This window comes from Pseudophryne corroboree, chromosome 4, assembly GCF_028390025.1.
Source record: "Pseudophryne corroboree isolate aPseCor3 chromosome 4, aPseCor3.hap2, whole genome shotgun sequence".
Classification (NCBI taxonomy): domain Eukaryota; kingdom Metazoa; phylum Chordata; class Amphibia; order Anura; family Myobatrachidae; genus Pseudophryne; species Pseudophryne corroboree.
Genome location: NC_086447.1, coordinates 324,441,190 through 324,468,705, shown reverse-complemented (window position 1 = coordinate 324,468,705; position 27,516 = coordinate 324,441,190). Strand labels below are relative to the sequence as shown.

Here is a 27,516-nt window from a genome sequence, read left to right as displayed (position 1 = left end):
CGTCTCCAGCATCCTCTAGGACGTATGAGAAAATAGGATTTTGATACCTACCGGTAAATCCTTTTCTCCTAGTCCGTAGAGGATGCTGGGCGCCCGTCCCAGTGCGTACTTTACCTGCAGTTTAGTTATTAGAATTACACAAGTTGTGTTATTTTAGTTTTCAGCATGTTACTGCAATTGGTTCATGCCTGTTGGCATGTGTTATGCCATGTGTGCGGCATGGTTGAGGGTGTGAGTTGGTAGATATCTCACCACTAGTTTAAGTAATTCTTTCCCTCGGAATGTCAGTCTCCCTGGGCACAGTTCCTACAACTGAGGTCTGGAGGAGGGGCATAGAGGGAGGAGCCAGTTCACACCCAATGAAAAGTCTTTAGAGTGCCCATGTCTCCTGCGGATCCCGTCTATACCCCATGGTCTTGATGTCATCCCCAGCATCCTCTACGGACTAGGAGAAAAGGATTTACCGGTAGGTATCAAAATCCTATTTTCTGCTATCAAGGAGAAATTGCGATGCCTTGCTATGCGATGAGCGCTCCCCAGCATGCGATCTCATGTATTACAAATTCTGCTACTTAGCTGAATTTGCAATCCAACATGAATCAGGCTCTAAGTGTACTGAGCAGTCGGTTGATAATTATAGAAATATTACAGATCAAGCACACAGAAGGAAGACAATGCAGTTGCATTTACCATTTCAGTTAAACTGGATCTATCTAAGAAATAAATATTTGTGTTTTTTTTTTTAATGAAATGTTTATTTGGAATTTGATGACCTGGGATGCACACTGCTTGTTTTAAAAGAAAAAAGATCATAGTGCAGCATTTGACGCTCACAGGAGGTAACTGTCAATCACTTGCTGTTGCCTGTTATTCAGCCACGTATATATATATATATATATATATATATATATATATGGGTGTTTTTCTACAGGTGACTGACAGCTACCTTCACTCTGATCACAGATGCTGCCTACTGAATCATTTAAAATTCAATAGCATTTTTAAATCTTTGTTATCAGCAGCATCTGTCTTCCAGAGTAAATTGTGATTCTCACTGCAACATCATATAGTTACAAAGGCCCTCATTCCGAGTTGTTCGCTCGCTAGCCGCTTTTCGCAGCAGTGCACATGCTAAGCCGCCGCCCTCTGGGAGTGAATGTTAGTTTAGCAGAATTGCGAACGAAGTATTCGCAATATTGCGAAAAGATTTTTCTTTGCAGTTTCTGAGTAGCTCCAGACTTACTCTTCCAGTGCGATCAGTTCAGTGCTTGTCGTTCCTAGTTTGACGTCACAAACACACCCATCATTCGCCCAGACACTCCCCCGTTTCTCCAGCCACTCCCGCGTTTTTCCCAGAAACTGCAGAGTTTTTTCACACACTCCCATAAAACGGCCAGTTTCCGCCTAGAAACACCCACTTCCTGTCAATCACACTACGATCACCAGAACGAAGAAAAAATCTCGTAATGCTGTGAGTAAAATATCAAACTTCTTAGCAAATTTACTTGGCACAGCCGCAGTGCGAACATTGCGCATGCGCAGTTAGCGGAAAATCGCACCGATGCGAAGGAAAAGAACGAGCGAACAACCCGGAATGAGGGCCAATGACTCAACATGAAACCAAGCAGGTAGACATGGGCTTGCAAGTAAGGCTGAAGTACTATGCAAACCTCCTATTTAAAGATGATATTGCAATTTCTGAATTTCTGAATGTATGGGGGTAATTCAGACCTGATTGTAGCAGCAAATTTGTTAGCAGTTGGGCAAAACCATGGGGGTAATTCCAAGTTGATCGCAGCAGAAATTTTTTTAGCAGTTGGGCAAAACCATGTGCACTGCAGGGGGGCAGATACAACATTTGCATAGAGAGTTAGATTTGGGTGTGGTGAGTTCAATCTGCAATCTAAATTGCAGTGTAAAAATAAAGCAGCCAGTATTTACCCTGCACAGAAACAAAATAACCCACCCAAATCTAACTCTCTCTGCACATGTTATATCTGCCTCCCCTTCAGTGCACATGGTTTTGCCCAATTGCTATCAAAAATCCTGCTGCGATCAACTTGGAATTACCCCCAATGTCCTTTACACCATATTACAGATGTGTCCACATACATCTTTGCTATGGGGGTAATTCCAAGTTGATCGCAGCAGGAATTTTTTTTAGCAGTTGGGCAAAACCATGTGCACTGCAGGGGAGGCAGATATAACATGTACAGAGAGAGATAGATTTGGGTGTGGTGAGTTCAATCTGCAATCTAAATTGCAGTGTAAAAATAAAGCAGCCAGTATTTACCCTGCACATAAACAAAATAACCCACCCAAATCTAACTCTCTCTGCAAATGTTATATCTGCCCCCCCCTGCAATGCACATGGTTTTGCCCAACTGCTAAAAAATGTCCTGCTGCGATCAACTTGGAATTACCCCCCATATCCCAACATGTATATCACAGTTTTGCATGCAATAGAGATTTTGCCATGTCTTGTGATTTTTCCTAATTTGCTTCTTTAATATGTTACATTATACATATTCTATTATGACAAGCAAAAATGTTAAAATCCATCCACTCGCTACTCGTAAAACAGCTTAGCCGTGTTTTGCATGTTGTGCAAAATTTTGCAAAATTGCAAAGATGTTAGTGGACACATCTGTATGTCCACATAGTAATGCCCCTTGCACCATATTAATGCACCACAGTAATGCCCCTGTCAACATATTAAGCACCCACATTTATGCCCCTGTCACCATATTATGTCCCCACTGTAATGACTCTGACACCATATTATGCCCCCACATGCCACTGTCACCATATTATGCCCCCACTGTAATACAGTATACCACTGTACCTGCTCATTGTGAAGGGGTTCTGCTTGTTGTCAATGGATCCCCTGCAACCGCCACCGCTAGTATCTGCAGTCTCTATGGGGACCACTGTTCGCGCCTACCCCCAGTTCAAAATATTGAAAATGACCTTCTCAAAATGGTTGCCATCTCCTCTTGCATCTTTAATAACTGTCTTCTACGAGGTGGAAGCTATTTTGGGAGGAACACTTTCAATAGTACAGGTATTTGAGACTGAATACTGAAACATGCAGTTGCCGTGGTTGCACCCCCCCCCCCCCCCCCCTTCGATCACATGGCTCACCCTGCCCCAGAAACGGCACTGTGCAATAGGGTGTGAGAATCAGATAGTGGGAGATTTTGTGAGAGTTTTCAATTTTTTTTAAAGTTGCAATCATTTACACAGTAAAACCATGTTAATTTTGGGGTGTAAATGATTGCCACTTTAAAAAAAATGGCAAACTCTCACAAAATGTATCACTTTCAGATTCTCACACACTATAACATTCCCAAGAGGTTATATTATAGTGTATAGTAGCATTGTTTTACTATTCCCACATTTTTTAATATCCACCTCCAAGACCCAATGAATCCTTATAAGCAACACTTTTATTACATACCTCCCAACAAGAAGGGAGCGTGGCCAACAAAAAGGGGGCGTGGCTTCGCGGAGGACCCGCAATCACAAGCCATTTTCATCACTGAGGGGGCATGCCCAGCGCTCCGTGAGCTGCTAGCATGCCCCCTCTCCTCCTGTCTCCACTGAAGCAGAGCAGCGAGTGCAGGAGCCTCCCAACTGCCCCCCACCACCACCATTGCGGGACACTGCGACCCGCGGGTGGGACAGCGGGACAGTACTAAAAAAATGGGACTGTCCCGCAAATCGGGACAGTTGGGAGGTATGTTGTTATCATAACAGAAAAGAAAAATGCTCACACTCAGTTTTACCCATATTGTACATGGTACCAATGCCATGTACAGGTATGCATACAAAACAGAAACACTTTTGCTATCGGTGCTACCAATAATTACTGCACATTTGTGTGTATGTTGCAAATAAAATAGGGGATTTTGTCATATTTGTTCCAAACATTAAAGCTTGAGGACCATCATTAAGGGACCCCAATTGTCTGCAAGTCACTACACTAGCATGGGATGTAGTTGGCATGGCACCCTGATGATCAAGATGTCTATGGTCATAAGACCTGTGTTGGAATCCTGACACTGCACGGATCCAAACGGTCAGCATCCCAAATGTAAGTATGCCGGGGAGGGTTAGGGTTAGGCTGCGTGGGGAAGGGGTGGAGGGGAAGGGGTTAGGCAATAAGCAGATGTTTAGGGTTAGGCTGCGGGATGGGAGGGTTAGGGTTAGGGGGAGGGTAAGGAGGAGGGTTAGCAGACTTACTAAAATATGTCAGAATTCTGCCAGTCGGGGTGCCACTGTCAGTATTCTGACCACTGGCACCCTGACTGTCAGGATCCCATACCCAACCACTAGCATATATGCAACATACACACAGATTTACAGTATATTATTGTTAATGCCGATAGCAAAAGTGTTTCTGATTTGTATCCATATATGGCAGTAATACAGCCTTTATTATCATGTCTCAAAATTCTGCATAAATAGTCTTCCTCACACCCAGCAGTTGTAATTCTTCCATTCCACCCTGATGTTACTTTATTTCCCAGCCTTCAACACTTTTACACACTTACTACAAATAATGTTCTAGTCCTCAAACTGCTTCCCCAATTAATATTCCGATTCTTTCTACCCTCTTCAGCTTATGTTCCCTTTTCCACTGCAGTGCTAGCCCGTTAACTTTCCCATATATTCTTCCTTGGCTTTGCAATAGAGTTCATTCAGTGCAATATGTGTGATGAGATTGTGGCATGCAAAGCCTGTCCAGAAGTTCAGCAGTTGTGTAGCAGGTCCAGCAGTTTGTGCAGATAGATAACTAGGTGCCTTAGGAGGTCATTCAGACCCGACCTGCATTCGGGTGACCTGCGCACATTCACTGTCCACAGTGCGCATGTGCGACCCTACACCTTGCGGCCTGCCACAGGATGGTTGACAGGGGCAACCGTTGGGGGGGGGGTCGGGTCATCAACGCAGCATTTTGTGGGCGGGGCAGGGTGGGCCGGGCTGAACGTGGAGTGCCAGGAGCATTTTCAAAGCAGCAGCATGATGTCACACGCAGCTGCTCTAATTAAGAAAAATGCGGTGGACCGCCTGACACGCTGCCAGGGGTCAACCTTAGTTTAATGTGGATGCATCGGGAGGTGGTGCCACACATTCTGGGTGTCCTTCCCCTGTGCTGGGCAGCCACCAGCATGTAAGGAGGTGGAAGCAGGTCTGGTTGTGAATGCAGCGATCTGCATCCATCTCTGAATAAGGTCCTTAGACCCTAATATGCTGCCAAGGTGTGTGTGTGTGTGTGTGTGTGTGTGTGTGTGTGTGTGTGTGTGTGTGTGTGTGTGTGTATATATATATATATTTATTTTAGTGATTTGCACCAGAAATTTTTCAGGTTTTGTGTTTTGGTTTTGGATTCGGTTCCGCGGCCGTGTTTTGGATTTGGACGCGTTTTGGCAAAACCTCCCTGAAAATTTTTTTGTCGGATTCGGGTGTGTTTTGGATTTGGGTGTTTTTTTTTACAAAAAACCCTCAAAACCAGCTTAAATCATAGAATTTGGGGGTCATTTTGATCCCATAGTATTATTAACCTCAATAACCATAATTTCCACTCATTTCCAGTCTATTCTGAACACCTCACACCTCACAATATTATTTTTAGTCCTAAAATTTGCACCGAGGTCGCTGGATGGCTAAGCTAAGCGACCCAAGTGACCGACACAAACACCTGGCACATCTAGGAGTGGCGCTGCAGTGTCAGACAGGATGGCAGATTTAAAAAATAGTCCCCAAACAGCACATGATGCAAAGAAAAAAAGAGGTGCAATGAGGTAGCTGTGTGACTAAGCTAAGCGACCCAAGTGGCCGACACAAACACCTGGCCCATCTAGGAGTGGCACTGCAGTGTCAGACAGGATGGCAGATTTAAAAAATAGTCCCCAAACAGCACATGATGCAAAGAAAAAAAGAGGTGCAATGAGGTAGCTGTGTGACTAAGCTAAGCTACCCAAGTGGCCGACACAAACACCTGGCCCATCTAGGAGTGGCACTGCAGTGTCAGACAGGATGGCAGATTTAAAAAATAGTATCCAAACAGCACATGATGCAAAGAAAAAAAGAGGTGCAATGAGGTAGCTGTGTGACTAAGCTAAGCGACCCAAGTGGCCGACACAGACACCTGGCCCATCTAGGAGTGGCACTGCAGTGTCAGACAGGATGGCAGATTTAAAAAATAGTCCCCAAACAGCACATGATGCAAAGAAAAAAGAGTTGCACCAAGGTCGCTGGATGGCTAAGCTAAGCGACCCAAGTGGCCGACACAAACACCTGGCCCATCTAGGAGTGGCACTGCAGTGTCAGACAGGATGGCAGATTTGAAAAATAGTCCCCAAACAGCACATGATGCAAAGAAAAAAAGAGGTGCACCAAGGTCGCTGGATGACTAAGCTAAGCGACCCAAGTGGCCGACACAAACACCTGGCCCATCTAGGAGTGGCACTGCAGTGTCAGACAGTATGGCAGAATTAAAAAATAGTCCCCAAACAGCACACGATGCAAAGAAAAAAAGAGGTGCAATGAGGTAGCTGTGTGACTAAGCTAAGCGACCCAAGTGGCCGACACAAACATCTGGCCCATCAAGGAGTGGCACTGCAGTGTCAGACAGGATGGCAGATTTAAAAAATAGTCCCCAAACAGCACATGATGCAAAGAAAAAAAGAGGTGCACCAAGGTCGCTGGATGGCTAAGCTAAGCGACCCAAGTGGCCGACACAAACACCTGGCCCATCTAGGAGTGGCACTGCAGTGTCAGACAGGATGGCAGATTTAAAAAATAGTCCCCAAACAGCACATGATGCAAAGGAAAAAAAGAGGTGCAATGAGGTAGATGTGTGACTAAGCTAAGGGACCCAAGTGGCCGACACAAACACCTGGCCCATCTAGGAGTGGCACTGCAGTGTCAGACAGGATGGCAGATTTAAAAAATAGTCCCCAAACAGCACATGATGCAAAGAAAAAAAGAGGTGCACCAAGGTCGCTGGATGGCTAAGCTAAGCGACCCAAGTGGCCGACACAAACACCTGGCCCATCTAGGAGTGGCACTGCAGTGTCAGACAGGATGGCAGATTTAAAAAATAGTCCCCAAACAGCACATGATGCAAAGAAAAAAAGAGGTGCAATGAGGTAGCTGTGTGACTAAGCTAAGCGACCCAAGTGGCCGACACAAACATCTGGCCCATCTAGGAGTGGCACTGCAGTGTCAGACAGGATGGCAGATTTAAAAAATAGTCCCCAAACAGCACATGATGCAAAGAAAAAAAGAGGTGCACCAAGGTCGCTGGATGGCTAAGCTAAGCGACCCAAGTGGCCGACACAAACACCTGGCCCATCTAGGAGTGGCACTGCAGTGTCAGACAGGATGGCAGATTTAAAAAATAGTCCCCAAACAGCACATGATGCAAAGAAAAAAAGAGGTGCAATGAGGTAGCTGTGTGACTAAGCGAAGCGACCCAAGTGGCCGACACAAACACCTGGCCCATCTAGGAGTGGCACTGCAGTTTTCTAGTGAGAGGATGAGTGCTTCCATCCTCATGTGAATCTGAACCACTAGCCATGAACATAGGCCAGGGCTTCTGCCGTTCCTTGCCGCTCCGTGTTGTAAATGGCATATTGGCAAGTTTACGCTTCTCATCAGATGCTTTTAATTTTAATTTTTGGGTCATTTTACTGAACTTTTGTAGTATACTTGACGACACAGAGGTAGAGCAGTAGACTACTGTACCATACTGCTATATATATACTGGTGGTCCGCAAAATTCTGCACTGTCCTCCTACTATATACTGCGCACAACTAAAATGCAGCACAGGTATGGATGCATAGTATACTTGACAACACAGAGGTAGAGCAGTGGACTACTGTACCGTACTGCTATATATATACTGGTGGTCAGCAAAATTCTGCACTGTCCTCCTACTATATACTGCGCACAACTAAAATGCAGCACAGGTATGGATGCATAGTTTACTTGATGACACAGAGGTAGAGCAGTGGACTACTGTACCATACTGCTCTCTCTCTATATATATATATATATATATATATATACACTGGGGTCAGCAAAATTCTGCACTGTCCTCCTACTATATACTGCACACAACTAAAATGCAGCACAGGTATGGATGCATAGTATACTTGACGACAGAGAGCTAGAGCAGTGGACTACTGTACAGTACTGCTATATATATATACTGGTGGTCAGCAAAATTCTGCACTGTCCTTCTACTATATACTGCGCACAACTAAAATGCAGCACAGGTATGGATGCATAGTATACTTGATGACACAGAGGTAGAGCAGTGGACTACTGTACCATACTGCTATATATATATATATATATATATATATATAAATATATACTGGTGGTCAGCAAATTTCTGCACTGTCCTCCTACTATATACTGCGCACAACTAAAATGCAGCACAGGTATGGATGCATAGTATACTTGACAACACAGAGGTAGAGCAGTGGACTACTGTACCGTACTGCTATATATATACTGGTGGTCAGCAAAATTCTGCACTGTCCTCCTACTATATACTGCGCACAACTAAAATGCAGCACAGGTATGGATGCATAGTATACTTGACGACACAGAGGTAGAGCAGTGGACTGCTGTACCATACTGCTATATATACTGGTGGTCAGCAAAATTCTGCACTGTCCTCCTACTATATACTGCGCACAACTAAAATGCAGCACAGGTATGGATGCATAGTATACTTGACGACACAGAGGTAGAGCAGTGGACTACTGTACCGTACTGCTATATATATACTGGTGGTCAGCAAAATTCTGCACTGCCCTCCTACTATATACTGCGCACACCTAAAATGCAGCACAGGTATGGATGCATAGTATACTTGACGACACAGAGGTAGAGCAGTGGACTACTGTACCATACTGCTATATATACTGGTGGTCAGCAAAATTCTGCACTGTCCTCCTACTATATACTGCGCACAACTAAAATGCAGCACAGGTATGGATGCATAGTATACTTGACAACACAGAGGTAGAGCAGTGGACTACTGTACCGTACTGCTATATATATATACTGGTGGTCAGCAAAATTCTGCACTGTCCTCCTACTATATACTGCGCACACCTAAAATACAGCACAGGTATGGATGCATAGTATACTTGACGACACAGAGGTAGAGCAGTGGACTATTGTACCGTACTGCTATATATATACTGGTGGTCAGCAAAATTCTGCACTGTCCTCCTACTATATACTGCGCACAACTAAAATGCAGCACAGGTATGGATGCATAGTATACTTGATGACACAGAGGTAGAGCAGTGGACTACTGTACCGTACTGCTATATATATACTGGTGGTCAGCAAAATTCTGCACTGTCCTCCTACTATATACTGCGCACAACTAAAATGCAGCACAGGTATGGATGCATAGTATACTTGACGACACAGAGGAAGAGCAGTGGACTACTGTACCATACTGCTATATATACTGGTGGTCAGCAAAATTCTGCACTGTCCTCCTACTATATACTGCGCACAACTAAAATGCAGCACAGGTATGGATGCATAGTATACTTGACGACACAGAGGTAGAGCAGTGGACTACTATATCGTACTGCTATATATATACTGGTGGTCAGCAAAATTCTGCACTGTCCTCCTACTATATACTGCGCACAACTAAAATGCAGCACAGGTATGGATGCATAGTATACTTGATGACACAGAGGTAGAGCAGTGGACTACTGTACCGTACTGCTATATATATACTGGTGGTCAGCAAAATTCTGCACTGTCCTCCTACTATATACTGCGCACAACTAAAATGCAGCACAGGTATGGATGCATAGTATACTTGACGACACAGAGGAAGAGCAGTGGACTACTGTACCATACTGCTATATATACTGGTGGTCAGCAAAATTCTGCACTGTCCTCCTACTATATACTGCGCACAACTAAAATGCAGCACAGGTATGGATGCATAGTATACTTGACGACACAGAGGTAGAGCAGTGGACTACTATATCGTACTGCTATATATATACTGGTGGTCAGCAAAATTCTGCACTGTCCTCCTACTATATACTGCGCACAACTAAAATGCAGCACAGGTATGGATGCATAGTATACTTGACGACACAGAGGTAGAGCAGTGGACTACTGTACCGTACTGATATATATATATATACTGGTGGTCAGCAAAATTCTGCACTGTCCTTCTACTATATACTGCGCACAACTAAAATGCAGCACAGGTATGGATGCATAGTATACTTGATGACACAGAGGTAGAACAGTGGACTACTGTACCGTACTGCTATATATATATATATATATATATATATATATATATACTGGTGGTCAGCAAAATTCTGCACTGTCCTCCTACTATATACTGCGCACAACTAAAATGCAGCACAGGTATGGATGCATAGTATACTTGACGACACAGAGGTAGAGCAGTGGACTACTATACCGTACTGCTATATATATACTAGTGGTCAGCAAAATTCTGCACTGTCCTCCTACTATATACTGTGCACAACTAAAATGCAGCACAGGTATGGATGCATAGTATACTTGATGACACAGAGATAGAGCAGTGGACTACTGTACCATACTGCTATATATATATACTGGTGGTCACAGCAAAATTCTGCACTGTCCTCCTACTATATACTACAATGCAGCACAGATATGGAGCGTTTTTCAGGCAGAGAACGTAGATATTTTCAGCACACTGAGCACAGATATTTGCAGCACACTGAACACAGAAACTGAGAGAACGCAGCCACGTCCTCTCGCTATCATCTCCAAAGCACGAGTGAAAATGGCGGCGATGCGCGGCTCCTTATATAGAATACGAAGCTCGCGAGAATCCGACAGCGGGATGATGACGTTCGGGCGCGCTCGGGTTAACCGAGCAAGGCGGGAAGATCCGAGGCTGCCTTGGAACCGTATAAAATGGGTGAAGTTCGGGGGGGTTCGGATCCCGAGGAACCGAACCCGCTCATCACTAATATATATACTGTGTATTTACATACATATATATATATATATATATATATACATACACACTGTATATATATATATATATATATATATATATATAAAATGTCATCTGAGCTAATGCTGCTGATGGAACCTGTAACTTCTTTCCTTACCAGCACTCACACCCCCTTTGCTCCCAATTACCCTAACCAGCGACTTGCACACTTTCTCCCTGCAGTCACTTATATACAAAAATGTTGGATAACAAACACAAAGCCTCCAGAACTTTCTATCTACAACAGCAGAATAGAATGTATTAATATATCCTCCATGATTTCCTTAATTAACTAACATTTCCTATCCATTCAATATTTCGTAGGCCAAAATAAAACATTTTGGACAAATTGATATTTGTTTATCTATTTTTCATTAAAATTGCATTAATATAGTTGTTACTTTTAAGGATGATGATGATAATGATGAACACTGTGATCATGGAAAAGAAAAGTCAGATCAAGGAATGGAAAAGCCTGATGCCAAAGGACCTGGCAAGGCAGGACCAGATCATCATGCACATGGTGAGCATGGTCCAGAGCGGAAAGGTCATAAACATCACCACTGCCGGCCGCACCATCATAAACATGGGCGTCATCATCATCCTCACCATCATCATCACCATGACCATCCACACGATCATCACAAACATCATGGAAATGACAACCGTACTGCAGCTGAAGGACACAGCTCATCATCTGAAGAACACATTAATAGGAAATCATTTGTCAAAAAAACAAAGGAAAGCTTTCGTATTTACTACAAAGCAGATGATTCCCAAAATGCACCATCTCCAACTGTCCCTCGCCCACCTCATTTAGCAGGACCTCACATAACACCTCTTCATGATAAGACTGAGTTTCCAGATGAAGTTTCACCACTGAAAACTTGTCCTGGTGAACTACTGATGGAGCTATCACCAATTTTAAAGGAACTTATTTTTGTATAGTAGAGCACAAGAACAAAAATGTCTAAAATGGAATGTGAAAGACATATGTTAAAAGTCAATAAACATGTCTTAAATATAAACATTAGTAATGGTGGTTTTTAGACAAAGCTAGCTATTCAGTAATATTTCTCAAAATAAATGACTTATCAAAGATATAATACAAATACAGCATACGGCTAATTATCTCATTCATTTAAATGCACAACATACTTGTAGGGGGGGAGTATTTGACAACAAAGCCGAATTAAAGGCCCCTACACATTTGGCGATCCGCCGCCGAGCTGCCCGACGGCGGATACGGCCGAAAGGCGACCTGGCGGCAGGGGGGCAGTGACGGGGGTGGGGGGGGGGAGTGAAGCTTCTTCCCCCCGTCACCCAGCTCCATAGCAGTGCATGCTAATATGGACAATCTCGTCCATACTGGCCTGCATGCATAAGTGACTGGGCACCAACGATGAATGAGCGCAGGGCCGCGCATCGTTCATTGTTGGTTCCTACACACTAAACGATATGAATGCGTTCTCATTCATTAATGAACAAGAACGTTCATATCATTTATTAAAATCTATTAGTGTGCAGGGCCCTTAAGGCTATGGGGGCCAGGGGCACTTTAAACAGTGTGGCAGGTAGATGTATATATATTTATATTTTTTAGCTGTGAGATGTGTATTTATGTGTGTATGTATGTTTAGTGTGTATTTGTGTGTGTGTGTGTATACAGTATCTATATATATATATGCATATGTGTGTGTGTGCGTGTATGTATAAATAAATATATATATATATATATTTGAACTAGCAGATGTATAGGGGAGCTCAAATAACAGTCTCAAACTTTCTTCGGATTGAATATCCACAGTCGACAAAGGTTTCTAGAATAAACCCTCTCACCAGAATACACCCAGACAACAAATTCACTGATTAGTCCATTTCCTTTAAAACCGCAGAATTTATTAAAAATATATATGTTAACAGCTCTTACATTTGTCTTGACATTCGTGGGATAAGATCTTAATTGGACTTGCTGCCTACCCCAGCCGGGGGGAGCTCCTAAACGCAGCTTGCCACCCACTATGTCTTAGACCTTCACCCAACGCGTTTCGTCTATACAGACTTCCTCAGGGGTGTCTTTAACAGAAAATAAAACTTTATTAACAGCATAATTTACAGAAATCCTTATAATACATATAAAAATATAATAAAGTTTTTATAATAACATAATCTGGGTGTTGGTGTGTACTTATATAGGAAAGACATTTATTGACTTATATGGCTTTTTATAGGTATCCTGAATATCTCACTTCAACCATAATCTAATCAAAAAAACTCCACATTAGAAATATTAGTAGTATTAGATGAATCAGAGAAGAGAAATTTTCTTCTCTCTACAAATTAAGCAATTTAAACCAGAAAGCTTTCATACTGGATTTCATATATAGTCACATGGCCACAATACCATCCTATAGCAGGAGGTCTTAACAATTACATTTTCAACAAATATATTTTCAACACTAGTCAGCTGTATCATCTATAGAGGATTTAATTTAAGCAAATTTGAAACACTTACTTTCTACAGGTAAGAGCAATATGTCCTAGCAGATAATTTGTATAAAATGGGGGACTCCCATGACGACACAATTCTGTGGGCATAAGATATTATATCAATTTCCCAGTCCCAATCATGAAATTAATTAAGGAATTGTTAATATCAAATAATACTTACATTAAAATTAATATATATCCTAATATGGACAGGTAATCCCAGAATCTTAAATAGCCAACGTTTTAGGAACCTCATCTTTAAATTTCTGGTTCTCGACTGGCAAGAGGACCTGCTATTGGGGATTGGCTGCCAAAATTTCTCCAAGGACTTTTATGCCAAAAGGCTACACATTTAGCGCAACTGGTTATTGTTTTGTTATATATATATATATATATATATATATAAATATATATATTTATTTATTTATACATACACACACACATTTATATAGATACACACTAAGCATACATACACACATACACACACATCACACAGAGCTAAAAATTACAATTTCACAGCAGTATGATGAAGATAATTAAAAGAAAAAAAACAGGCCAGCATACTGTGACACAGGACAGGAGAGCGAGAGAACGTTCCTGCACGCATCCTCCGCTGGCTCAAGCCTACACTTCCTAACTGCAGCCTGCACGCCCAGCCAATGACTGAGCCGCAGGCTGCTATTCTACACACCATTGGACAGCTGAGCTGTCGCTCAGCTGTCCTGTATCCTGTACTTCTATGCGGCGCCGTAGCTGTTAGGTTGCCAGGGCAACTGTGTCCAGTTCTGGAGACCATATCTCCAGAAGGATATAAATACATTAGAGAGTATACAAAGAAGGGCAACTAAAATGGTGCATGGCCTACATCACAAAACTTACCCGGAAAGGCTAAAAGATCTTAACATGTATAGTTTGGAGGAGAGAAGGGAAAGGGGGGACATGATACAGACTTTCAAATATACCAAGGGTCTTAACAAAGTTCAGGAGGGAAACATTCTTCAAAGGAAGAGAAGTATTAGAACTCGAGAACATACACGGAGACTGGAGGGAGGCAGGTTCAGGGGAAATTTAAGGAAAAATTACTTCATAGAAAGGGTAGTGGATAAGTGGAATAGCCTCCCATCAGAGGTGGTAGAGGCTAAGACTGTAGAGCAATTTAAACATGCTTGGGATAAGCATAGGAACATCCTTACAAAGAATTAAGGTTCAAAAAGGGTTGAGATTACATAAAGGATAAAAAAAGGGGCAGACTAGATGGGCCAAGTGGTTCTTATCTGCCGTCAAATTGTATGTTTCTATGTTACAGGGGAGATGCCAGAAGCACAGTGCAGCAGATCGGACCTCCAATCTGCAGCGGGTGGCAGGGGTACCTTTTAGAAAGGGGGGCACGGGGTACTGCTACTGCAGCCTGCAGAGTCCTAGGCTCCGCCGGTTCTGTTCACAACAACCCCCACCCCCCTACCTGCCCCCACCAGAAACCCCCACTGCCAAACAAACTTTGTATTGGAGCCTCCTGCGGTCCTCATTTTAAACCCTGCCCCTATTTGTGTTTGGCCACACCCCTTTGGCCACCTGCAAATTGTGTCACAAAGGGGTGGAGCCTAATGTTGAGATGTACCCGCCGCCCGTTCACAACTTCACATCAGTGGCTTTTTGAGCGTTTGGCTGATCTGCTGCTGCTGCACCTGCAGCACAACTGCTGGTGAGTGCTTTGCCCCCTCTCTTCAGGTTCCCACTGCTGTCAGGCATCACACTATAAAGTGGGGAATCCCTGCACTGATCTTATGATGGGTTGGAATTATACATATACATAAACTGAAGTGCCCTTTATTGTGACACAGTGGTCAGGCCATATGTACATAAATCATATACAATGTGTCATATATCACAGCTGTATGCATTTCACAGCTGTGTGGTACAGAGTATGACATCATCAATGAGAAACATACAATTATAAATGTTAATTAGTTTTGGCTGGTGACCGCTGATGGGTCATGTGAAAGTTTGGTCTTTATGGTACCTACAGGTATCAGTGTCTATGCATGACTATATTCACAGTTAAGCCCAAATGGGTAAGGGTCTTGCATGGTGCCCTCCTGGGCATGTCTTGGGTGTTATGTTCTGTAGGGCCAGCGTCCCATATCCCCAAGGTGCATCGACTTACCCTCTCTGGCATGTGTTGGTGCTTCTCCTGGTGACTATGTTGCTATGGGAGGCAGTCCACCCTTCTTCGCTATCCCGGGCTAGGATCCTGTGTGGACTGGCGTGTGAGAGATCGCACACCCGGTCACTAACCTGGGGGACCAGCGGGCGCTACAAGATTTCCAGGTACCTGGTCTAGCAAGATCTCCCAGAACCCGTAGATCTCTATAGTTATGTTCCGGCCACTCAGACTCACCAAGAAAAGCACAGTAGTCCAATAGGAATGTCTTTTTGGGAAATGGTGTGCAACCAGGTGGCAGTAGGCTTGTGAATGATTGATAGTCCCAGATGTTGGGTGCCATGTTTGAGCAAGCGTCGTATATTCATATTTAGATACAGTGTTGGCTGAATCCTCCATACATGTTTGGCTTATACAGATGGGTCTTCCGTTATCTTGGCTGGCTGAGGTGTTAGTCGCGATCGGACATACGCAGCGTGCCTGGGCGTAAGGAGGCCCACAACTAGGGAGGAGCACAGAGCGCTTGGCATTACCTTTGAGTGTAATACCTGCGATTTTCCACCAGATGTCACTTTTTAAATTCACCAATGCGCGCGCATGTGGTCTCCATTAAAATACAATACTGAACTACAGCATAAGAACTACTTTACTGGTGCGTCTCATTATGCTACAAAATGCTACAGTATGTCATACAGTATATAACAGTATATACAGTACAGACGCAAATAGTACAGCATATACAGATGGCTGCAAATGAACGTGTTACAGGTACAGTATGGTCTATTGCTGTTAGGGATATGTGAGCGTATTAAGTATAATGGAGAGAGATAAAAGCTCCTCCCTAAGATCCTGGATGCCAAATTACTGTGCTTAGCGTCTCTGTACAGTATTTTGTATTTGAGTACTAAATAGCACGAACAGCTTGTAACATACAGCAGAACTGTTATCTTTCTAAGTATAATGGGGAGAGATAAAAGCTCCTCCCTAAGTTCCTGGATGCCAAATTACTGTGCTTCGCATCTCTGTTAAGTATTTTGTATTTGAGTACTAAATAGCACAAACAGCTTGTAACATACTGTACAGCAGCAAGTGTTATCTTTCAAAGTATAATGGGGAGAGATAAAAGCTCATCCCTAAGTTCCTGGATGCTCAAATCACTGTGATTAGCGTCTCTGTACAGTATTTTCTATTGGAGTACTAAATAGCATGAACAGCTTGTAACATACTCTGATGTAATGGTTACAGCGGCAAGTGTTATCTTTATAGGTATAATGGGGAGAGATAAAAGCTCCTCCTTGGTTTTTCTAAGATCCGTATTTTTGCAGATTTCAGCCGAGATCAATCTTGGCTGACATCGACAGTGTAGGAATGCAACTTTTTTAAACAAAACACAGTAATTTACTAAACTACCATGTTTTGTAAATTCGAGTTCACCGATGTCGAAGTAATTCATATTGCCGGCAGTGCTTTACGGGAGAGAACAGTAAAATACTGCCGGACTTAACACAATGAATACCGGCCGGATCAGTATGATCCGTGCAGGACTTCATTGTGTACAGTAAAAAATAGTTAAAAATCCCCCCAAAAATTGCACGGGTACTCCCTCCTAAGCATAACCAGCCTTGGGCTCTTTGAGCCGGTCCTGGTTGTTAAAATACAGGGGTAAAAATGCATAGGGTTCCCCCGTATTTAGACAACCAGCACCGGTCTCTTTGTCCAGTCCTGGTTCCAAAAATACGGGGGACAAAAGATGTAGGAGTCTCCCGTATTTTTAAAACCAGCACCGGGCTCCACTAGCCGAAAAGATAATGCCACAGCCAGGGGACACTTTTATATTGGTCCCTGCAGCCCTGGCATTACCACCCCAAATAGTCACCCCTGGCCGGGGTACCCTGGGGGAGTGGGGACCCCATAAATCAAGCGGTCCCCCCCTCCAGGCACCCAAGGGCCAGGCTGTCCACCGCACCCCAGGGGGTACATTTACTAAGATGGGAGTTCTATTTAAGATGGGCTGTTGCCCATAGCAACCAATCAGATTTTACTTCTCATTTATCTAGCACCTTCTAGAAGATAATACCTGGAATCTGATTGGTTGCTATGGGCAACATCCCATCTTAAATAGAACTCCCATTTTAGTAAATACACCCCCAGGGCGGTGGGTGCAGTGCTGATATCCTTTTCAAGTGTAAAAAATAGAGTATTGTCTTTTGTTTTAGAACTACAAGTCCCAGCAAGCCTCCCACACTTGCTGGTACTTGGTGAACCACAAGTACCAGCATGCGGGGAAATAACGGGCCCACTGGTACCTGTAGTTCTACAACAAAAGAAATACCCAAATAAAAACAAGACACACACACACCGTGAAAGTACAAATTTAATAAAACACACTTACACACTCATACATACTTACATACATCCCCCCGCCGGGCAATCACGTCCCCTTGTCCAGTAGAATCCAGTTGGGGTACCTGTGAATCAAAACCCCAAAATACATCGGGTGTTGATCGGTCCTTTTCCTTCCTGACGTAATCCATGGCTTAAAAAAAACCCTGAAAATTCCGATCCACGCCATTAAAGGGGTTCCATGTTTACACATGGAACCCCTTTCCCTGAATGCTGGGACCCCCCCGTGACTCCTGTCACTAGAAGTCCCAGCAGCCAATCAGGGAGCGCTACGTCATAGCGCTCTCCTGATTGGCTGTGTGCTCCTGGCCTGTCAATCAGTCGGAGCGCACTCGCTAGAATGGAGATTAGTGCAGCTCCATTCTAGCCTATGATGGGAACTTTGTGGTCTGCGGCTAACTGCGAAGTTAATTGGGGTCACCCACAAGAGTGACCTAAACACAGTGCACTAAGGGGATTAGTCCGACCCGTTCGCACGCTGTGCTTCGTTGCAGCCGTGCGATCGGATCGGAACTGCGCATGCGCTGCGGCCACATTGTGCAGGCATGCCATTGCCCGGTGATAGCTGTCGCTGGGCAACGACACCGCTAGCAAAGAAAGCGGTCACAGCGGCGACCACAAAAACATTGACAGGAGGATGGCATTTTGGGGCATCAACTGACCGTTTTCTGGGAGTGGTGTGGCGAACGCAGGCGTGTCCAGGCATTTGGAGGGCGGATGTCTGATGTCGGGCTGCAAAAAGTTGCAGCGTGCGATCAACTCGGAATGACCCCCAATATACCATGTTTTGTAATATGAGCGTCCAAGTTCTCTAACGGCATAAACGAACACCAATGGCAAGGAATCGCTACTTGCAGTACTCTTACACATGAACTTGTGTATCTTCCATGCAGCGACGTAGGCAAGCGGTGAAGGCTTCCGCCTCCCACGCTTAGAGTCCCGGGTTTGATTCCCAAAGTGCCAATGTATTTATTTTTTTTCGCTGATATTCACTTTATTCATTTTTTTTCTTTGTTATCCATTGTAATACATTCAATGGAAGGGTGCACACAGGTTTCACATAAACCAGGGTAAATCTGCAGAAGCAACTCATTCCGCTATATAAAATACCCAGTGGCAATGAGGACCCGTAGACATACCAATTAATATAAATTAGTGTATTCTGGCGCAACTGTTTGAGCAACACAGTACTGTAGTTCGTTGGTGTTAGAGAATCTGTGTTGTACTTTATGAGAAGGGATCACTGCTACTGAACCTTTTGCACATCTATCAAAGCGACTGCAGTTCTCTACCTGATTTTCATATGTAGTATAGTATTGTGCTGTACATTTATTGTAACCTGACCTCACTCCCTGTCTATTGTATGAACTGTGCAGGCTCCCTGGGGGTAAGGGGGAAGTGGGATGGGGGTAGGGGGAGGTGGTGGCTTAATACCATGTTCTGCAATATGAGCGTCAAAGTCCCTTAACGGCATAAAGGGAAGGGTGAGGTGGGGATTAACCAGCGGAGTTCAGAGATGCTGTCAAAAATATTAATTGTCTGTCAGGACCAAAAAAAAGAAACCAATAAATCAATAAATAAAAATAGTGTGTACAAACGAATGTGTTAAAGCAATGGTCCACTGATGGTCGGTTTATGTGAGCTATTAAATTAAATTCAATTAAAATGGGCTTAAAGCTTAATATCTCCAGTTCTCAGGGTCCAATCTGCTCAGAATTGGGTTGGAATGGAAGGGGAGACGATTAGCTACTGGAGGATACCAGCCCAAGTTTCTGTGACCCCCACAAGGCTCATGGCAAGCGTCAGAACCCATGGTGGGTCTGAATTAACTGGCCAATTATAGTCTATGGGAAAATAGGTCCACTTTGCGTCCTGATATCTCTGGTTCTGGGTGTCCCAGAGACTCGGGAGGAGACTCTTGGCTTGGCTCTTGGCTTTTGGGGCAGACCAACCACTAGTTTATGTGACACCGCAAAGGGAAACGGCAAGCAACCGTGTGTCCGGTCCCCTCCAGTTGTCTGCCCAGCTTGCACGGGATGCAGGGTTTCTGGCTAGATAGAAAATAGTACAGTACAGAGATACTAAGCACAGTAATTTGGCATCCAGTAACTTAGGGAGGAGCTTCTATCTCTCCCCATTATACTTATAAAGATAACACTTGCCGCTGTAGACATTACAGCAGAGTACGTTACAATCTGTTCATGCTATTTAGTACTCAAATAGAAAATACTCTGTACAGAGATACTAAGGATGGTGATTTGGCATCCAGGAACTTAGGGAGGAGCTTTTATCTCTCCCCATTATACTTAGAAAGATAACACTTGCCGCTGTACATTACAAGCTGTTCATGCTATTCAGTACTCAAATGCAAAATACTGTAGAGAGACGCTAAGCACAGTGATTTAGCATCCAGGAACTAATGGAGGAGCTTTTATCTCTCTCCATTATACTTAGTAAGATAACACTTGCCGCTGTACGTTACAAGCTGTTTGTGCTATTTAGTACTCAAATGCAAAATACTGTACAGAGACGGGAGGTATTGTACCACTAAACGGAGAGTTGTTGCCTTCACCTGATCTGAAGGGATGTCCATCAGGCAACAGCCAGGAGGGGAACGTGTCTTGAAGGATACAGCGTATCCATGAGTGACGACTTCCCATACCCAAGCATCTGAAGTGGTCTTCAACCATACCTGGGTGAACTGTAAAAGTCTGCCTCCCGCACTGGGATCCCCCAGGGGGAGGCCCGCCCCGTCATGATGCAGGTTTGTCAGATTTGGAAGCCGGCTGACGGGCAGCCCAGGCATGTTTAGGCTTGGGCTTGGTGGTTTCGGGTACGCCTGACCCTTTGCTTTGCCCGGAGGAAGTACTCTTAGCCTTCCGTGCCTAAGCAGTAGTACTAAGTAGACATGCAGTCTTAGCAGACGCCAAGTCAGTGACAATCTTATTAAGATCTTCACCAAAGAGGATGTTTCCTTTAAACAGGAGCACCTCCAGGGTTTTCTTAGAGTCCAAGTCCACCAACCTGGACCGCAACCAGAGAAAACGGCGAGCCAAAATAGATGTCGTAGCAGCATTGGCAGCCAGAACACCTGCATCTGAAGCTGCTTCTTTGATGTAATGAGATGCCGTGACAATATAAGAGAGACATTGTCTGGCATGTTCAGAAAAATTGGACGTAAACTCAGCCTCTTTTTCCTAAGCCCACGCCTCAATAGCTTTTGCGGCCCAAGTAACCGCAATAGTGGGCCAATGCGCAGCCCCTGCAAGGGTATAAATAACTTTTAAGCAGCCCTCCACACGCTTACCCATTGGCTCCTTGAGAGAAGTGACGGTAGTGACAGGCAGAGCAGATGACACCACCAGCCGAGCGATTTGCGAATCCACCGGCAGTGGCGTTTTCCAATTTTTACTCAATTCTACCACAAGGGGATAGCGGGCTAGCATCTTCTTGTGCGGGGGTGAATTTCTTTCCTGGATTCCTCACGTATGTCAACCAATTTAGTAACCTTCTGACGTTTGAACCTGTCCGGTTTCATAGATGTAGTAGCAGGCTCAGGATCATCATCAATCTGAAGAATGAGCCTTATAGCCTCTAATAGATCAGGAACATCCACCTGTGAAACAGATTCCCCATCAGAAACGTCATGATCAGAGTCTGTGGGGTCAGTATACACGCCATCTTCATCGGAAGAGGTATCCAGAACATGTGCGGATTGGGAGGAAGTAACAGCCCTCTTAGAGAACTTGTTAGGTTTAGTCTTAGGTGGGCGAGGGTCAGGAATACGTTTATCCAAAGAGTTATTCAATTGCTGTAACTGAGTGGACAGAGCATCTGTCCATGGCGGATTAACCACAGGGACCATATAAGGCTGATAAGGCATAGCAAATTGGAAAAGGCAGACCAAGGCGGACCTTGATGTGCCCCCGTTGTTACAAACTGACTGGGGGGTACAGAACCCCCAAAACCTGAACCCTCCGCAGCCATGTAATCCTCAAATGCATCTGGGACATCATAATCGTGCACAGCGGAGTTAGCCTCAGACCCATCACCCCCTGTAGCTGACATGATATGAAAGCGTAAACCACGGGCGACACAGTACAATATCAGCAGATTTAGGCCCTCATTCCGAGTTGATAGCTCGCTAACTGCTTTTAGCAGCAGTGCAAACGCTAAGCCGCCACCCTCTGGGAGTGTATCTTAGCTTAGCAAAAGTGCGAACGAAAGATTAGCAGAATTGCTCGAAAATCTTTTCCTGCAGTTTCTGAGTAGCTCCAGACCTACTCCTAGATTGCGATCACTGCAGACTGTTTAGTTCCTGGTTTGACGTCACAAACACGCCCTGCGTTCGGCCAGCCACTCCCCCTTTCCTCCAGCCACTCCTGCGTTTTTTAGCACACTCCCAGAAAACGGTCAGTTTCCGCCCAGAAACACCCACTTCCTGTCAATCACTCACCGATCAGCAGAGCGACTGAAAATCGTCGCTCGCCCCTGTGTAAATTTGCTTAGTCTTGTGTGAAATTACTTGGCGCGTGCGCAGAATAGCCGATTTTTAGCATGATCGCTATGCTGCGAAAAAAACCGGCAGCGAGCGATCAACTCGGAATGACCCCCATAATACCTAACATAACCTCCCCGTGCAGTGTGACAGCACAAACAGAGGATTTCTGAGGTAAAATGTGACTGAAAAACACAGATAAAAAGACAAAATATGTATATCCTGTGAAATACCTATATTTAGTGATGTGCACCGGACATTTTTCGGGTTTTGTGTTTTGGTTTTGGATTCGGTTCCGCGGCCGTGTTTTGGATTCGGGCGCGTTTTGGCAAAACCTCACCGAAAAATTTTTGTCGGATTCGGGTGTGTTTTGGATTCGGGTCTTTTTTACAAAAAACCCTAAAAAACAGCTTAAATCATAGAATTTTGGGGTCATTTTGATCCCATAGTATTATTGACCTCAATTACCATAATTTCCACTAATTTCCAGTCTATTCTGAACACCTCACACCTCACAATATTATTTTTAGTCCTACAATTTGCACCGAGGTCGCTGGATGGCTAAGCTAAGCGACACAAGTGGCCGACACAAACACCTGGCCCATCTAGGAGTGGCACTGCAGTGTCAGGCAGGATGGCACTTCCAAAAAATTGTCCCCAAACAGCACATGATGCAAAGAAAAAAAGAGGCGCACCAAGGTCGCTGTGTGACTAAGCTAAGTGACACAAGTGGCCGACACAAACACCTGGCCCATCTAGGAGTGGCACTGCAGTGTCAGGCAGGATGGCACTTCAAAAAAATTGTCCCCAAACAGCACATGATGCAAAGAAAAATGAAAGAAAAAAGAGGTGCAAGATGGAATTGTCCTTGGTCCCTCTCACCCACCCTTATGTTGTATAAACAGGACATGCACACTTTAACGAACCCATCATTTCAGCGACAGGGCCTGCCACACGACTGTGACTGAAATGACTGGTTGGTTTGGGCCCCCACCAAAAAAAGAAGCAATCAATCTCTCCTTGCACAAACTGGCTCTACAGAGGCAAGATGTCCACCTCATCATCATCCTCCGATTCCTCACCCCTTTCACTGTGTACATCCCCCTCCTCACAGATTATTAATTCGTCCCCACTGGAATCCACCATCTCAGGTCCCCGTGTACTTTCTGGAGGCAATTGCTGCTGGTGAATGTCTCCACGGAGGAATTGATTATAATTCATTTTGATGAACATCATCTTCTCCACATTTTCTGGAAGTAACCTCGTACGCCGATTGCTGACAAGGTGAGCGGCTGCACTAAACACTCTTTCGGAGTACACACTGGAGGGAGGGCAACTTAGGTAGAATAAAGCCAGTTTGTGCAAGGGCCTCCAAATTGCCTCTTTTTCCTGCCAGTATACGTACGGACTGTCTGACATGCCTACTTGGATGCAGTCACTCATATAATCCTCCACCATTCTTTCCATGGTGAGAGAATCATATGCAGTGACAGTAGACGACATGTCAGTAATCATTGGCAGGTCCTTCAGTCCGGACCAGATGTCAGCACTCGCTCCAGACTGCCCTGCATCACCGCCAGCGGGTGGGCTCGGAATTCTTAGCCTTTTCCTCGCACCCCCAGTTGCGGGAGAATGTGAAGGAGGAGATGTTGACGGGTCACGTTCCGCTTGACTTGACAATTTTCTCACCAGCAGGTCTTTGAACCTCTGCAGACTTGTGTCTGCCGGAAAGAGAGATACAACGTAGGTTTTAAATCTAGGATCGAGCACGGTGGCCAAAATGTAGTGCTCTGATTTCAACAGATTGACCACCCGTGAATCCTGGTTAAGCGAATTAAGGGCTCCATCCACAAGTCCCACATGCCTAGCGGAATCGCTCTGTTTTAGCTCCTCCTTCAATGTCTCCAGCTTCTTCTGCAAAAGCCTGATGAGGGGAATGACCTGACTCAGGCTGGCAGTGTCTGAACTGACTTCACGTGTGGCAAGTTCAAAGGGTTGCAGAACCTTGCACAACGTTGAAATCATTCTCCACTGCGCTTGAGTCAGGTGCATTCCCCCTCCTTTGCCTATATCGTGGGCAGATGTATAGGCTTGAATGGCCTTTTGCTGCTCCTCCATCCTCTGAAGCATATAGAGGGTTGAATTCCACCTCGTTACCACCTCTTGCTTCAGATGATGGCAGAGCAGGTTCAGGAATGTTTGGTGGTGCTCCAGTCTTCTGTACGCGGTGCCTGAATGCCAAAAGTGGCCCGCAATTCTTCGGGCCACCGACAGCATCTCTTGCACGCCCCTGTCGTTTTTTAAATAATTCTGCACCACCAAATTCAATGTATGTGCAAAACATGGGACGTGCTGGAATTTGCCCAGATGTAATGCACGCACAATATTGCTGGCATTGTCCGATGTCACAAATCCCCAGGAGAGTCCAATTGGGGTAAGCCATTCTGCGATGATCTTCCTCAGTTGCCGTAAGAGGTTGTCAGCTGTGTGCCTATTCTGGAAAGCGGTGATACAAAGCGTAGCCTGCCTAGGAACGAGTTGGCGTTTGCGAGATGCTGCTACTGGTGCCGCCGCTGCTGTTCTTGCTGCGGGAGGGAATACATCTACCTAGTGAGCTGTCACAGTCATATAGTCCTGAGTCTGCCCTGCTCCACTTGTCCACATGTTCGTGGTTAAGTGGACATTGGGTACAACTGCATTTTTTAGGACACTGGTGACTCTTTTTCTGAGGTCTGTGTACATTTTCGGTATCGCCTGCCTAGAGAAATAGAACCTAGATGGTATTTGGTACCGGGGACACAGTACCTCAATCAAGTCTATAGTTGCCTCTGAATTAACGATGGATACCGGAACCACGTTTCTCACCGCCCAGGCTGCCAAGGCCTGAGTTATCTGCTTTGCAGCAGGATGACTGCTGTGATATTTCATCTTCCTCGCAAAGGACTGTTGGACAGTCAATTGCTTACTGGAAGTAGTACAAGTGGTCTTCCGACTTCCCCTCTGGGATGATGATCGACTCCCAGCAGCAACAACAGCAGCGCCAGCAGCAGTAGGCGTTACACTCAAGGATGCATCGGAGGAATCCCAGGCAGGAGAGGACTCGTCAGACTTGACAGTGACATGGCCTGCAGGACTATTGGCTTTCCTGGGTAAGGAGGAAATTGACACTGAGGGAGTTGGTGGTGTGGTTTGCAGGAGCTTGGTTACAAGAGGAAGGGATTTAGTGGTCAGTGGACTGCTTCCGCTGTCACCCAAAGTTTTTGAACTTGTCACTGACTTATGATGAATGCGCTGCAGGTGACGTATAAGGGAGGATGTTCCGAGGTGGTTAACGTCCTTACCCCTACTTATTACAGCTTGACAAAGGCAACACACGGCTTGACACCTGTTGTCCGCATTTGTGTTGAAATAATTCCACACCGAAAAGCTGATTTTTTTTGTTTTTTGACCAGGCATGTCAATGGCCATATTCATCCCACGGACAACAGGTGTCTCCCCGGGTGCCTGACTTAAACAAACCACCTCACCATCAGAATCCTCCTTGTCAATTTCCTCCCCAGCGCCAGCAACACCCATATCCTCATCCTGGTGTACTTCAACAGTGACATCTTCAATTTGACTATCAGGAACTGGACTGCGGGTGCTCCTTCCAGCACTTGCAGGGGGCGTGCAAATGGTGGAAGGCGCAAGCTCTTCCCGTCCAGTGTTGGGAAGGTCAGGCATCGCAACCGACACAATTGGACTCTCCTTGGGGATTTGTGATTTCGAAGAACGCACAGTTCTTTGCTGTGCTTTTGCCAGCTTAAGTCTTTTCATTTTTCTAGCGAGAGGATGAGTGCTTCCATCCTCATGTGAAGCTGAACCACTAGCCATGAACATAGGCCAGGGCCTCAGCCGTTCCTTGCCACTCCGTGTCGTAAATGGCATATTGGCAAATTTACGCTTCTCCTCAGACGATTTTAATTTTGATTTTTGGGTCATTTTACTGAACTTTTGTTTTTTGGATTTTACATGCTCTCTACTATGACATTGGGCATCGGCCTTGGCAGACGACGTTGATGGCATTTCATCATCTCGGCCATGACTAGTGGCAGCAGCTTCAGCACGAGGTGGAAGTGGATCTTGATCTTTCCCTATTTTAACCTCCACATTTTTGTTCTCCATTTTTTAATGTGTGGAATTATATGCCAGTATCAATAGCAATGGCCTAATACTATATTTACTGCGCACAACTGAAATGCACCACAGGTATGGATGGATAGTATACTTGACGACACAGAGGTAGGTACAGCAGTGGCCTACCGTACTGCTATATATAGTATACTGGTGGTCACTGTGTCAGCAAACTGCAAAACTAAAATGCACCACAGGTATAGAATGTAGATGGATAGTATACTTAATGGATGACGACACAGAGGTAGGTACAGCAGTGGCCTACCGTACTGCTATATATAGTATACTGGTGGTCACTGTGTCAGCAAACTGCAAAACTAAAATGCACCACAGGTATAGAATGTAGATGGATAGTATACTTAATGGATGACGACACAGAGGTAGGTACAGCAGTGGCCTACCGTACTGCTATATATAGTATACTGGTGGTCACTGTGTCAGCAAACTGCAAAACTAAAATGCACCACAGGTATAGAATGTAGATGGATAGTATACTTAATGGATGACGACACAGAGGTAGGTACAGCAGTGGCCTACCGTACTGCTATATATAGTATACTGGTGGTCACTGTGTCAGCAAACTGCAAAACTAAAATGCACCACAGGGATAGAATGTAGATGGATAGTATACTTAACGGATGACGACACAGAGGTAGGTACAGCAGTGGCCTACCGTACTGCTATATATAGTATACTGGTGGTCACTGTGTCAGCAAACTGCAAAA

The 27,516-nt window shown here is 44.7% G+C and overlaps 1 protein-coding gene across 1 annotated transcript in view; it reads left to right on the top strand.

Moving 5' to 3' along the window:
- Positions 1–12,094, top strand: part of LOC134909468 (histidine-rich glycoprotein-like) — a 52,889-nt gene extending 40,795 nt beyond the window's left edge. The window contains exon 7 of the mRNA XM_063916358.1: positions 11,475–12,094. Within this exon, the coding sequence (XP_063772428.1) occupies positions 11,475–12,014 (540 nt within the window). The 3' untranslated portion in view covers positions 12,015–12,094. The remainder of the gene's footprint in view (positions 1–11,474) is intronic.
- Positions 12,095–27,516: the final 15,422 nt, after the last annotated feature.